Source organism: Canis lupus, chromosome 14 (assembly GCF_003254725.2).
Source record: "Canis lupus dingo isolate Sandy chromosome 14, ASM325472v2, whole genome shotgun sequence".
Lineage (NCBI taxonomy): Eukaryota > Metazoa > Chordata > Mammalia > Carnivora > Canidae > Canis > Canis lupus.
Genome location: NC_064256.1, coordinates 19,874,494 through 19,886,661, shown reverse-complemented (window position 1 = coordinate 19,886,661; position 12,168 = coordinate 19,874,494). Strand labels below are relative to the sequence as shown.

General features: G+C 36.1%; 1 protein-coding gene across 9 annotated transcripts in view; it reads left to right on the top strand.

Moving 5' to 3' along the window:
• The window catches only part of SGCE (sarcoglycan epsilon), a 68,421-nt gene that overhangs the window by 10,869 nt on the left and 45,384 nt on the right, over positions 1-12,168 (top strand). For 5 of the 9 annotated variants that reach the window (XM_025471322.3, XM_025471329.3, XM_025471323.3 and 2 more), the window contains exon 2: positions 4,781-4,888. The exons of the other annotated variants lie outside the window; for them this stretch is intronic. In XM_025471322.3, coding sequence (XP_025327107.1) covers positions 4,781-4,888 — 108 coding nt within the window. The remainder of the gene's footprint in view (positions 1-4,780; positions 4,889-12,168) is intronic. 9 annotated transcript variants of the gene reach the window in all.

Genomic DNA, 12,168 nt, shown 5'->3' with positions numbered 1-12,168 from the left:
ATGGGTTCAAAATTCAACTCTGCCACTTAGTAAATATAGGACCTGAGTAAATTACATGATTTCCCAAGACTTCTGGTCCTCACTGCAATATGGAACAAGTAATGCCTACTTCACATAGGTGATAATGTAAGGATTAAATCACTTAATAGATATAAAACTCAGTGTCGTGCCTCACACTTAGCATTCAAAACATGGTAGCTAACAATACTGTCAAAGAACATTTTTGGAAAAATATGAAACCATCTTAATATGAGATACAATGTAAAAAGTATTAAGGATGGTGCATAAAGGAAGGGAAGAGATGTAGGGGTAAGAGGGCAACATAGTGATGTGGGGAATGGTGAGAGAAGCAGAGAGATGTCAGGGACGTGAACTGTATATCCACTATATGAAAACAAAGTCTGTGTCCCCTTCCAGTGAAATATGAAAAGAGACAGATGAGACAGTAGACAGAGAAAGACATGACAGTTTGGTTCTAAAGTGAGTGTGTTAATCAGATTAAATTTCATTTGGCATTTCCTGCTGTTTACTTGGACAACAATGTCGGAGTAAGTTATTATTTCTTTCCCTGGACATTCTGATTAGCTCATCAGCAATCAGTCACCATTCACAGCTCTTCAATTGCTTTTATTAAATAACAAACCCCTCCTTCCCAAGTCTGCAAATTATTCAGGTTTGGGAAAGAGTAATGTCTCTTCAGAGAGTGTTTGCCCCAGGCCAGATGAAATGTCGTCAGTCATGCTGCTACAAGACTCAGAATAAATCATGGAATATTAAGACAAACTTTAAGTACTGTATGGTTTCTAGGGAATTTCAGAGCATGCCAGCCACCTTTGGGTTAATTCAGGCTTTGATGATTTTTGAGAGGAGGTGTTGAGGAATTGGTTAAATTGTCTATGCCAGTTAATTGTCTGAATGTCTCTTTAGTTTGGGCTGTGTAAATGCAGTATGTATGTTATTCTTTGCTTTTGTGTTTATGAATTACAGCAAAACTCACAACCAGGTACAATTGTAGCAGAGATTATCACGAACCCGATGAGCACAGTGGAATTTCTTTCAAGATTTCTGAAGATGGTCTGTTATCTTTGGAAGGAGTCCAAGAACCAGTCTATACACATTGAAATTTTTTTGCACGTTAGATTTAATCTTGAAAAGTTATATATAGAGCAAATATTTTTTAAATTAAGTTATATTTTCCCATGCTAACTAAGGAAATTTGTTCTCACAGAAAAAGAAATGCTTTGGTCTTTTTATAACAAAAATCAAACTTTAAAATCAGAGCGTTTTTCAGTGAGTATCTGCATTTGTCATTGCATGGATTATAGTAATTTTCTATACAAGAAGCTAGTCGAGTAGATCCATTATCTTGGACACACAATTAAAAACAAATAGTTATTTCCATGTTATTGAGTTTCCTCTCCCGAGGTGTGGGACTTGAATGATTAAGCAGACCTCCATCTGTGGTGTTGTGTCTTGCCTTTAGTGACATTGTATGGTGGGTGGCATCATAAAAAAATTCTTTTTTTTTTTAATTAGATGTATTGGTCTTGTAGTCTTCTGTGGTCATAGGAGAACTTTAGGTGGATCACTATGAAGTTTTTAAAAAATGAATATGCTCAAAGCAGTGCTGCCCTTAAAATAGAGCAATATCAGTGGGATGTCTTACGCTGCTTCCATTTTTTAATGATTGAGAAACCAATCAAATTTGTCTTTTGAATCTTGTAAAAGCCAACTGGATGACCTTTATATAGGACCTGGAAATTATGAGCAATGATATGCTGGCTCACCTGGCAAGGACGTGACAGAGTGGAAGACAAAAATATCTCATAAGACTTGTCATCTTGGTAAATTCTTAAAATCACTCATAAAGTACAATATGTGTAGTTTTGTGTGTATAACTCTGAACACTGATTCTTATGCATATATAGTCTGAGAACTGCTGTGCTAAAACAAAGGCGGGAACAAAAGGGATGCTGTCTGGATACTCAGGCCATTCTCTCTTTATGGTAATTCCTCAATCCATTGAGAAGTGGAGGTGGGAGTCGAGAAGGTTTTCAGTTCTAAAGTCAGCCTGTGTTTGGTACATATGCGACTCAGTTGAATATCCTATATACCCTTGAATTCTGTAGTTCTTCTATCAGCCTTCTAGAGTTCATATTTGTCTATGAGTATTAACTGATGAAATTGTGTAACCCACCTTCCTAAACTCTCCATGGTGGAGTCATGAATATGTGTTTTTAAATTTTTTTGTTACAAAATATTTTGGGGTATGAATATGTATTTTTAGAGAGCTGCCCAAGTGATTCTTATATGAGCAGTGTGTTGCCTTTGGAACCCAGTGATCAGGAGAACCCAACGGGTGGGATATTTTGCCACAAGAGACTATTATGAACATTTCTGATCCTATTTTAGATTACATTATTTAGGAAGTGACTACTGTAATTCTTATCTAGATTTAAAAGGACATAATTTCAATTGTTAAGCAAATTAACCATCTATTAGGTGAACCATCCAGGAAATAGATCTTTTGGCAGATATAACGTTAGTACACTTAATTTTACATATTTTAAATATTACATACAACCAAGTCATTCATTTGCTTGGGATGCTGAGGCATTTGATTCCCACTCACAGGTATCACTGAAATGATCACCTGAGGTTTTGTTTGCTTGTTGGTTTTCAATAACTTGGGTTTTGAATTGTATTCTTTTTTTTTTATTTGGAAGGGAACTTGGTATTTCCCATAATCTTATTTAAGCTCATAATTTTCTTCAAAATTCAGTTTAAAAAAGAAAATACAGTTCATCTCTGATCTACTAAGGTGAGGAGCCCTTTCAACACGAAGTTTTCTGTGCCCCCACCAATGTTTTTGTCTTTACTTCTCCTTCCTTTCCGAATCATGAGGTATTTTCTTTACTTGTATGTGCTGGTCTTACCCACTCTGGTTTCTCCTGCACTGTGTCTGGTGAGTTTTGTTCCTTTTCTTTCTCCTGGTTCTCTTTTTCTCACCATTTGTCTTTTCCTCAGCTTCTGAACGAAATCTGTTCCCCTGCACTCACATAACCAGCCCTCTCTGCACTTGGCTGTGTCTCAGTTTATCCATCGTATCATTTCATCTCTTTGCTCCCCTATCCTGGCCAATGTTCTTGAAAGATTAACTGTATTTGTTGCATCTACATCTTGACCTTTTGCAGTTTGGCTTCTATTCTTATCACTTTGTTGGAACTCGACTTTCAAGGAGTCACCAGTAACGTCTCACTTTACACACCTAGCAGTCTTTTCTAAACTCTCATTCTCTTTGACCTTTTTGCGGTATGTGAGAGTGTGGATTCCACTCTCCTTGATACCTCTTCCGTGACATATGTGACACTTCAGGTTCAGTTGTCCAACCTCTTTGACTGCCCTGTCTCTTATTTCTTTGCTGAATCATCCTCTGTGCTTGCAATATAAATGTATTTATTAACATGTTCTTTTCTCTTTGTTGTCCCTCCCACTTTTTTGTGCATTACTTCTTGGTATATTTCAGCTCCAGAAGCTAGGACCAAACTATGGGGTATATCCTGGGGGAGCAGGGTTCTTGGACTGAGCTGAACCCAGAGGGAACATACCTGAGATGGTTAGAGGAAAGGAGAATGAGAGTGAGACCCATTGTTATAGTTAGGAAAATGGTACCCAAATCCCATGTCTGAAAGGTAAGGATGAAAAATGGAGTAACATTAAGAGTGGTAGATTGGTTGATGGGAAATAAGGTAGATGAATGGCTCAAGAACACGAAGGTTTATCTTCTCCAGATCACTTTGTATATGAGGGTACCCAAAACATATTACCTGGGAACATGGTCTACTTAAAGAATTGTACTGGGGTTTCGCTTCAAACATCATTCCACTGGGGATGAACATCCAAATGTATCTGAAGCCCCATTAAGTTCTCTTATGTACCAGAGTTCTATTTCCATCTTCCTCTTAGATGGTTTTACCTGATAACCAAGTGGCACCCTGAATTTAATATGGCTGAAATTTATCATCTTTCTTCTGAAACGGACTTATTTTGGGGGGATTCATAATTTATTACTATTCTGTGTCACTCTGGATTAAATATTCAAAGTCATCTTTGATTCCCCTTTTAACTAACCCCACATGCAGCAATTTGAAAACTTTTTCTCAGTATTATCTCTATGATGTCGTGTAACTGGTCCCACCTTTATTTTCCTTTTGCTTTGGCCACTGATTTATGGGCTGACTGCAGCCCTACACTCCAGAGATAGCCCCTACTAATTATCCCGTGACCCCAATTATGTTAATTTCTGCCAATGTGATGTTTCCAAAACTCAACTGTGAAATTTAAAAAATAGTTTAAACTTCTCACAACATCCCTCACCAGGGATAATGTCCCTCCTAGGGTTTTGTAGTATTTATGCTTTCTGTCATTGTATATATGTGTAATTACTGTGTGTGAGTGTGTATGTATATATTTCATATATGTATATATTTCATATATGTATGTATTTCGGGTATACAAATACGTATGAAATACATATTTTTGTACCTGAATTATCAATCCTTATAGATTATAAACTTATTGGGGTGCAAGACCTGTGCCTTGTTTACCTTGTATCCCCATATATTCCTTGTACTGACATGCAACAAATATTTATTAAATGGAATTAAACAGCTAGCTGGGCTGGAAGGAATCTAATCTCAGTTAATATTAGGTGACCTGGGATGGTCATTTTAATTTGACATTAATTTCATTTTTTGTGCATTTGTTTTATTCTGAAAAGCTTTTTTATTAAGCTGTGCTGATGGCATAAATGGAACAGTTAACTGGAAGACCAAACAGGCCAACAGTTTTATTATCAGCAGAAAAATGACTGGTGGGAAGAAAGATGGTGAGTTTAGGTGGTAAATCTAAATCCCCTTTGGGGAGTCAATTAAATGTCTGCTTCCAGTATTCTTTTTGCTTTTTTAGTCATGTGTGGATTCTTTTTTTGATAAGTCAGTCTGAAAAAATCCAGTTTTGTTTTCCTAATCTTCTAAAACTTCTGATCCTTTATGTTCTTAATCCATTGTTCTCTAAGTTTTTTTCTTTTGCTCTACTTCTGCCTTTTTTTTTAACGAAAAATAATTCTTGTTTTTAACCTATTGTGACCCTTATCCAGTCACTAGCTTGCCACTTATAAAAATTATTCCGATGTGGTCATTATAACAATTTATTTATAACATTGAAAAACATTAAGAAGCACATTTAATATAAGTCATTTTAAAAACAATATACAACCTTAGAAAAATGGTCGTAAAATATTTTGGCTAATTGTGGATGATTTTTTGACTGTTTTGTTGCAAAACCAAATTGATGTGTTTTGCTATTAAATAATTAAATGGCACTTCTTTTCTTTTCTTTTTTTCTTTTTTTCTTTCTTTTTAGATGGCACTTATTTTCTATTGGAAAGATGACCTGACCCTTGGATGATTGATTATTTTTTCTAAATTTTTTCTTCCCTATCATAAATGTGTCCATTAGCAATATGCCAGGACCTTTGAAATAATGCATTTCATCAGGGAGAAAAGACTTACTTAATAACCAAAAGATTAGTTGTTTTCAAAATGTCAATTATCATCATAAGCTTTTACTTAATATATTTTGATTATCTGCCCTTAAGAGCTCTCTGCCCATAAACCCTGTCCCAACCCCCTCCCCCTCACAATTTTGGCTATATGTGGTTATGCATGTAGATGTGTAGCCTGGTTTCCATAACTTTGGGGCAGCCAAAATATTAAAAAATAACAATTAAAAAAAATTTTTTTAAAAACGTCATTTTATGTGATTCAAATGGCTTTACTGCCATATAACAAATCCTGGCTACCTTGTAGGAGTGATTCCTGACTTACCTTGTTTTCCTTTTTTTTTTTTTTTAATTTTTATTTATTTATGATAGTCACACAGAGAGAGAGAGAGAGAGAGAGAGAGAGGCAGAGACATAGGCAGAGGGAGAAGCAGGCTCCATGCACTGGGAGCCCGACGTGGGATTCGATCCCGGGTCTCCAGGATTGCGCCCTGGGCCAAAGGCAGGCGCTAAACCGCTGCGCCACCCAGGGGTCCCCCTTGTTTTCTTCATACAGCCCTGAAGTTGGGGATCACTAGCTTTTCTCCAGCTATCACCAAATTATTCCTTAGCTGGAATCATTCACTCCCAGCTCTGTTTCACAATAGGACAGAGGCTTCCAATTCTCTTCTACACAGCTGTTTTTGAAACAAATCGATAAATACCTTTGCATTTCTAAGGAATTTTAATTGCTAGTATCTTTAAGAAAACATAGAGTTTTATAACAATAACTTCCCATGAGAAGATGACAGAAATTTATTTTAAAAAGCACTAAATGCATTTGTTCTAGGACTAAGCCCATCATCTCATAGTCCTTTCTCCAAACCCTCCTTAGATATTCTCAAGGGATTTCTCCCTGGTTCCTTCAAGGAAGTTACCCCTGATGACTACCTGTGTCTGGCTGGTTCCTTAATCAAGCTGAGCACCCTCACCTTCTTAGGCATGTACACTCTGCCTGTGTTCTAATCTTCCTAGTTTAGGACCCACATGGCACTCAAGGTTGCCATCTGCTATGTACTGATAGCTCTGTCATCTCCCAAGGAGATGCCCTGATTTTCTGGTACCCCACAAAAGATCACCAAAACCTCTCCTTTTGAACTTCACATCATTCTGCACTAAATTTACGTACTTTCTCTTTTCTTCAGTTTCTTCTCTTTAACTTTGATCTAGAACTCCTGTCATCTTGGAGCATGTCCCTCTGTTTCCTATTTGATTTGCCAGAAAGGTGTTCCGTAACAAAGCTGTTAAGCTCTGTTGAGTCATCTACTATGTGCTTTCTTGGTGAAATGCAAGTCCTTTGCATATTCCAAGTCCTTTTCATAGAGCTTTCTCTAGAATTTTCAGATACTTGTCTTTTCCTCTTTTAAACTTCATGCTCCTGTTGGACCCTAAATTGATTTTCTCCTTGGAACCTGAGTGATAACTCAGTGATCAAAATAGAAGTGACTACTACATCTTGAATCTACTGAGGTTTTGCATCCTCAGTTTCTTTGAAATCATCCTTTAGCTTCTTCCTTTCTGGTCTCCTCATCCAATTTAAATCCTATAATGATAGGATAGGATTCAATGTACAGGGAATATATGGAGAATAATGTATTTCATCAAGTATATGAAGAGAATTGTTCCTAGTTGCTGATGTAGCAAGGCCATTTTAAGTGCTACCCCAGATATCAAATGTTCTTTGAGGTGTTCTTGGCCATGAGTCCCAATCATCTCTTTTTGATAATTTCAAGAGAGCACAAAAATTTATAAGAGCATTTACATAGTAAAATAAGTTTAGTGATTGTATTTTTTGTATAACTTTCTTTTAAAATAATGTTTAGTTCTAAACTTTAACACTGGGAAGGTGTCTCTTCTATAAATAGGATTTTGAGGAATTTGGAGTCTCAGAGCAACACATTTGACATCATTCTACCTTGGCACAGATTAAATAGTTCAAAAAATCATAAAGAGCACTCTAAATATGGGTGGAGGTAGACAAACTTAAAATTTACCCTAGAATAATTTAAATAAAAAAAGGAATAAGCCTTCATATTACTAGTTTATATACTTTACTTAGATAAATATTTTCAAATTCTCCTTTCTTACTTAAGACAGCTCACTTTCCAAAATGGGTGAGCCTTAGGTTTACTAACTTTTATTGCTTTTTTTCTTAAGAAACAAGAAACAAACTTTATCCTAAGAAAAAGTCAAAATAATCATGTACTGATTTACTGTTTATTTGCAACTTAAACTTTAATTTGACCTTCTTGGAAATAAAGTGATATGTACTCTGAATAATTTGTTAGAATTCTCTTCTGCCACCTTAAAGGAGCTCCTCCTTAGCTTACTGACAGTCAAGGAACTGGCATGGTTTGAAGATAGAAATATCTCTCTAGGTGACTTCTTTTCCTCTGTGGTTGGAGAGGAACAGGAAGTGCTCTTAGGACTGAAAATACACATCCTCCTTTGCCTCTGAAAGGTGGCAAAGTAAGGAGGAAGAATCACAAAGTTCCAGGACTTCAAAGGACAATGTATCAGGCATATGAGTTTCTCCCTCTAGGCTCTGGTTATGATGGCTGAAATGTCTCCTTTTAAACTTCAGGTTTGTTTCTTTAAACAAAAGAATCTTTAAGTTTGTTTCCTTTTTGAAATTGTGATTATCAATGCATTTCTTCCAACTGTGCAGTGTTATTACAATAGCTTCACAAAATAAAGAATGAACTTGCATTATCTGGTCAAATTCTGGTTTGTTATCAAACCAGAGAGATAATTACGAAAGTGAAGGTGTATACAGCATAATTAGTTTGCTGTAGCAGGTCATAATAATATAATGTACAGCCACCATAATAATATAATGTACAGCCACTTATGTTTTCAAATCAACAAAATACATGACTTCCTGGGTTCAAGTCCCCGGCTCTTCCTCTTACTATTCCTGTAGGCTTGAGCCTGTCATTTAGTCTCTTTGGATTCAATTTTGTTATCTATAAAATGAAGGACTGAACTCTCCAGGAGAGCAAGTGCATGCCAACTCTAATCGGTAGTATCTGTGGGGAATTCTGAGTTAAGTAGAATGCTGAGGCCATATCTAAGTAGGAAGTAATGCTATGATCTGTCTTTAGTAGAGAAATATATTTGGCATGCTCAGACAGGATGACATCTAAAGCCCTTTTCAACTGCAACGTTCATGAGACTAAGTTTATTGATCACCAATTAACAATGGTTTGCAACCACTTTCCAACTGACATTTAAGAAAAAAACAACAGGACAAAACAAAAACATGTGATCATTACGTGGAAAATCAAGACATTTAACTCCAGTTTACAAAAATAGTTTTGGTAAGTGGCTTTGGTTGGGAGAGAGAGAGAGCACAACAGAGAGAGAGAGAGAGAGAGAGAAAACCCTTTGCTTTTTGTAGAAAAAGATGCAAATCGTGGTTTGTCTTCTATCTCATATAGAGAATAGTAGCCTTATCTCAGAGAAATAAAATTTAAAAAGGCAATGTCATGCCTTCCCTGTGATGAATTCTACAGCCTAGACATGGTCTGCGAAATAGAAATGGTCACTGGCCACTGCCAAATGAATGGCCTACATCACTTTGATGTTGAGTAAACTCAAAGGTGGAGGGACAGATTGCTGAGAAGAAGCTTCTGATTCAAAACCAAGATTTTTAAAGCGGGATTGGTAAAACACTAGGTAAATCTTAGGAAAAATCACCACACAAGTTGTATACCTGGCTGGGTACTGATGTCCCTCAAAATATTTTTTTACAGCAATTATCCAGTTTGGTAATTAAATTTTGATATGACTATGGAAATAACACGTTAAAAAATAGGTTGGGAAAGAAAATAGGTTGGGAAGGAAACCATAAATATATTAGACTCTGAAAACTCTGAAATGAATTCTCTCAACGTAGAGATAGCAAATGAAATTCATCTCTTATAATCAATTCTGATTAATTTGTAGCAGCTTCTCAGAGTGCTGTGTATACCGGGGCTCCAAGCCTCAGAAAGAGCTTTTAGCTGTTAAAGCTATAAAATATAAGACGAGTCTTATTTTTTTCTGGCAGAACTTATAATTTTTAAATTATCAGAGATGGTCATATAGTAAAACAAGTTTAGCAATTATGTTTTTATGTAACTTTCTTTTAAAATAATATTCCAATTCTTAACATTAGGATTAACATGTAAAGAGGATTTTGAGGAATTGAAATGTCTTGGTGCTTAGGCAAAAGTTTATTTTCAAAGCTGTACCAGATATATGACTGTTCAGTATTATCTTTCATCTTAAATGTATTTAAAAATCTTCATCATTATTACCCCCAATTTTTTTCTGGGTAATACTTAACTATCAAGGCAGTAGAATGAACAGTTGAGAAATATGCATCTTCTTCTTTAAGTAATTTGTACTCTGTTAAAGCACACTTGTCATGTTTCCCATGGAATAGCTTATCTCTTAAAACTCTCCGAACACGAGAGGCAAATTAACAAAATTGAAGTGCTTTTAGAAATAGATTTTAATTTCTTATTAATAAATTACTTATTAATTAGAGTGCATTACAATATTCTTAGGCTGATTTAGCTACGGCTAAGGGTAATAGATCACTTAATCAATAGATCTCTTTGTTTAAATTACGCAGTATATTTCCCACACAGCAAATATGTAAGAAATTATTTTATACAACACGTTAAATCCATTCATTTTGATTTGACAGTTCATGTTTACATAATGTATGGGTTGAATTAAGGCTTTCTATGGTACACTTATTTATTTCTGAATGCATTTAATACATGGAGTTTACGCTGCCATCTCAAGTAATGGCTGTGTCCCAATTATAGTAAGATCATCTATTCAGAAGTATACCGCATCAAGTAAGGACCAGGAAATACACCACAAAAGGGTCTTCAGGTGGCCAAAATCGATGCAGCAAACACAGGCTCCTGTTTTTCACATTTAGCAGAGCCCTGCGTGCGTTAAGACAGAACAAATTTGTTCTTACTTTAACACGCAACGCCACCTCATTTGGTAGTCTGGTTTCTAAACCTGCAGCAGATTAATAGCAGCAAATTAGAAGGGATAGAGAAGCTGCTATAGGAAACATACTGATAGCGATGAGAAATGACAGCTGACAAGTTGTCTACAGATGAGAAAACAGAAAATCTATAAAACACACAACCTTAAAAAGCATTAGCAGACTGGGACCTGCTAGCAGAGGTGTGTGATCAGTAAATGACAAGGCAACCAAACGGTCCATAAGGGCGTTGTTGTATAATAGAGCAGAGTGCAATAATTGATGTGCCAAATGATGATCCTCTACCATCATGAAAAAGGATTGATTCAGTACTTGAGAAAACTCAGCTCTCTGAAATGTTTCCTTCTTTGCAGTTTGTGGTAAAGTGAGAACTTACTATATTAAACCATAAAAATTAGCAAAGGTTAATATAAATGGACCTTTTAGAAGGATTAATTTGTGAGAAAGCATCTATGAGAGAGATTGACACATAACAGATACCTAACAAAGGCCACCCAGGTGTAATACTGACAATACTTTATGAGTTTCTTCTCTAAGAGTTCGGTGGAGAGACAACTTTAAGATTTAAATCTAGCTGGGACTTGCAGGGTCTCACACTCAGCAGCTAGTTTATTCTATATCCATGTACTTGTTCTTGGTGATGCAGAAAAAAGTCTGGTGAGTGTTCTCTGGACTTTTTTGTAGGGAAGGGACTTTGCACGTGCCTGAGCGTGTGCATATGCCATTAAAAATAATCATTCTGATAATTGTGAAGTTATATGCTATAAATTCATTAGCAATGCACCACCATAATCCTTTCAAAATTTAATGTTTACTAAATACATCCAAATTTGCTTTTGTTTTTAAGTAATTGTAAATAAGCACTCAAATGCACATGCTCATCACGATGTTGCTCCCTTAGGGAGAAAATTTCAAATGGACTATTAATAAAGGAAGACAGGATGCTATTTAGCTAGCATGAGGTCCCACTTTATTGCTACTGCCATCACCGTCTGTTACTTGATTCTTGGCTCTCTGCTGTCACATAATTGTTGAAATGGACTATAGTTTTCTGTACCTTATCACTAAAACGTACAGTTAACAGTTTTGTGAAGTTTTTGGTAGCTTGGTAATGAAGGACATTGAACTACGTTTAGGGAGGGTGACATAATTACCCTGGCCGTTTGCCCATATACTCTTTTGCTCTTCTGAGATATGTAATTTTTCCTTAAAAAGATCTGTTATTTATGACTACCTATCTTCAGTTTTTAATCTTTGCAAATCTAGCTACCCTCACTGCTTGAAGATGTTTATGACCCCCTGTGGGTTGGACTTTTGGTTTAATTGTTTTTCCCATTAATGGTGATGGATTTGCACGGGATTTAGCCGCACACTGGTTTCCAGTTTCATTTGTATCCAGTGGCATGTGTTTGCAGAGGTAATGGATTTGCAGCCGTAGACAATTGCAAAGCCATGCGATACACAGAGACCAGACCCTGTGACCTCAGCTTGATTAGCATGACACTGTACACATGTATATTTCAGACATTATTAGATTTTAGTACTGTGCATT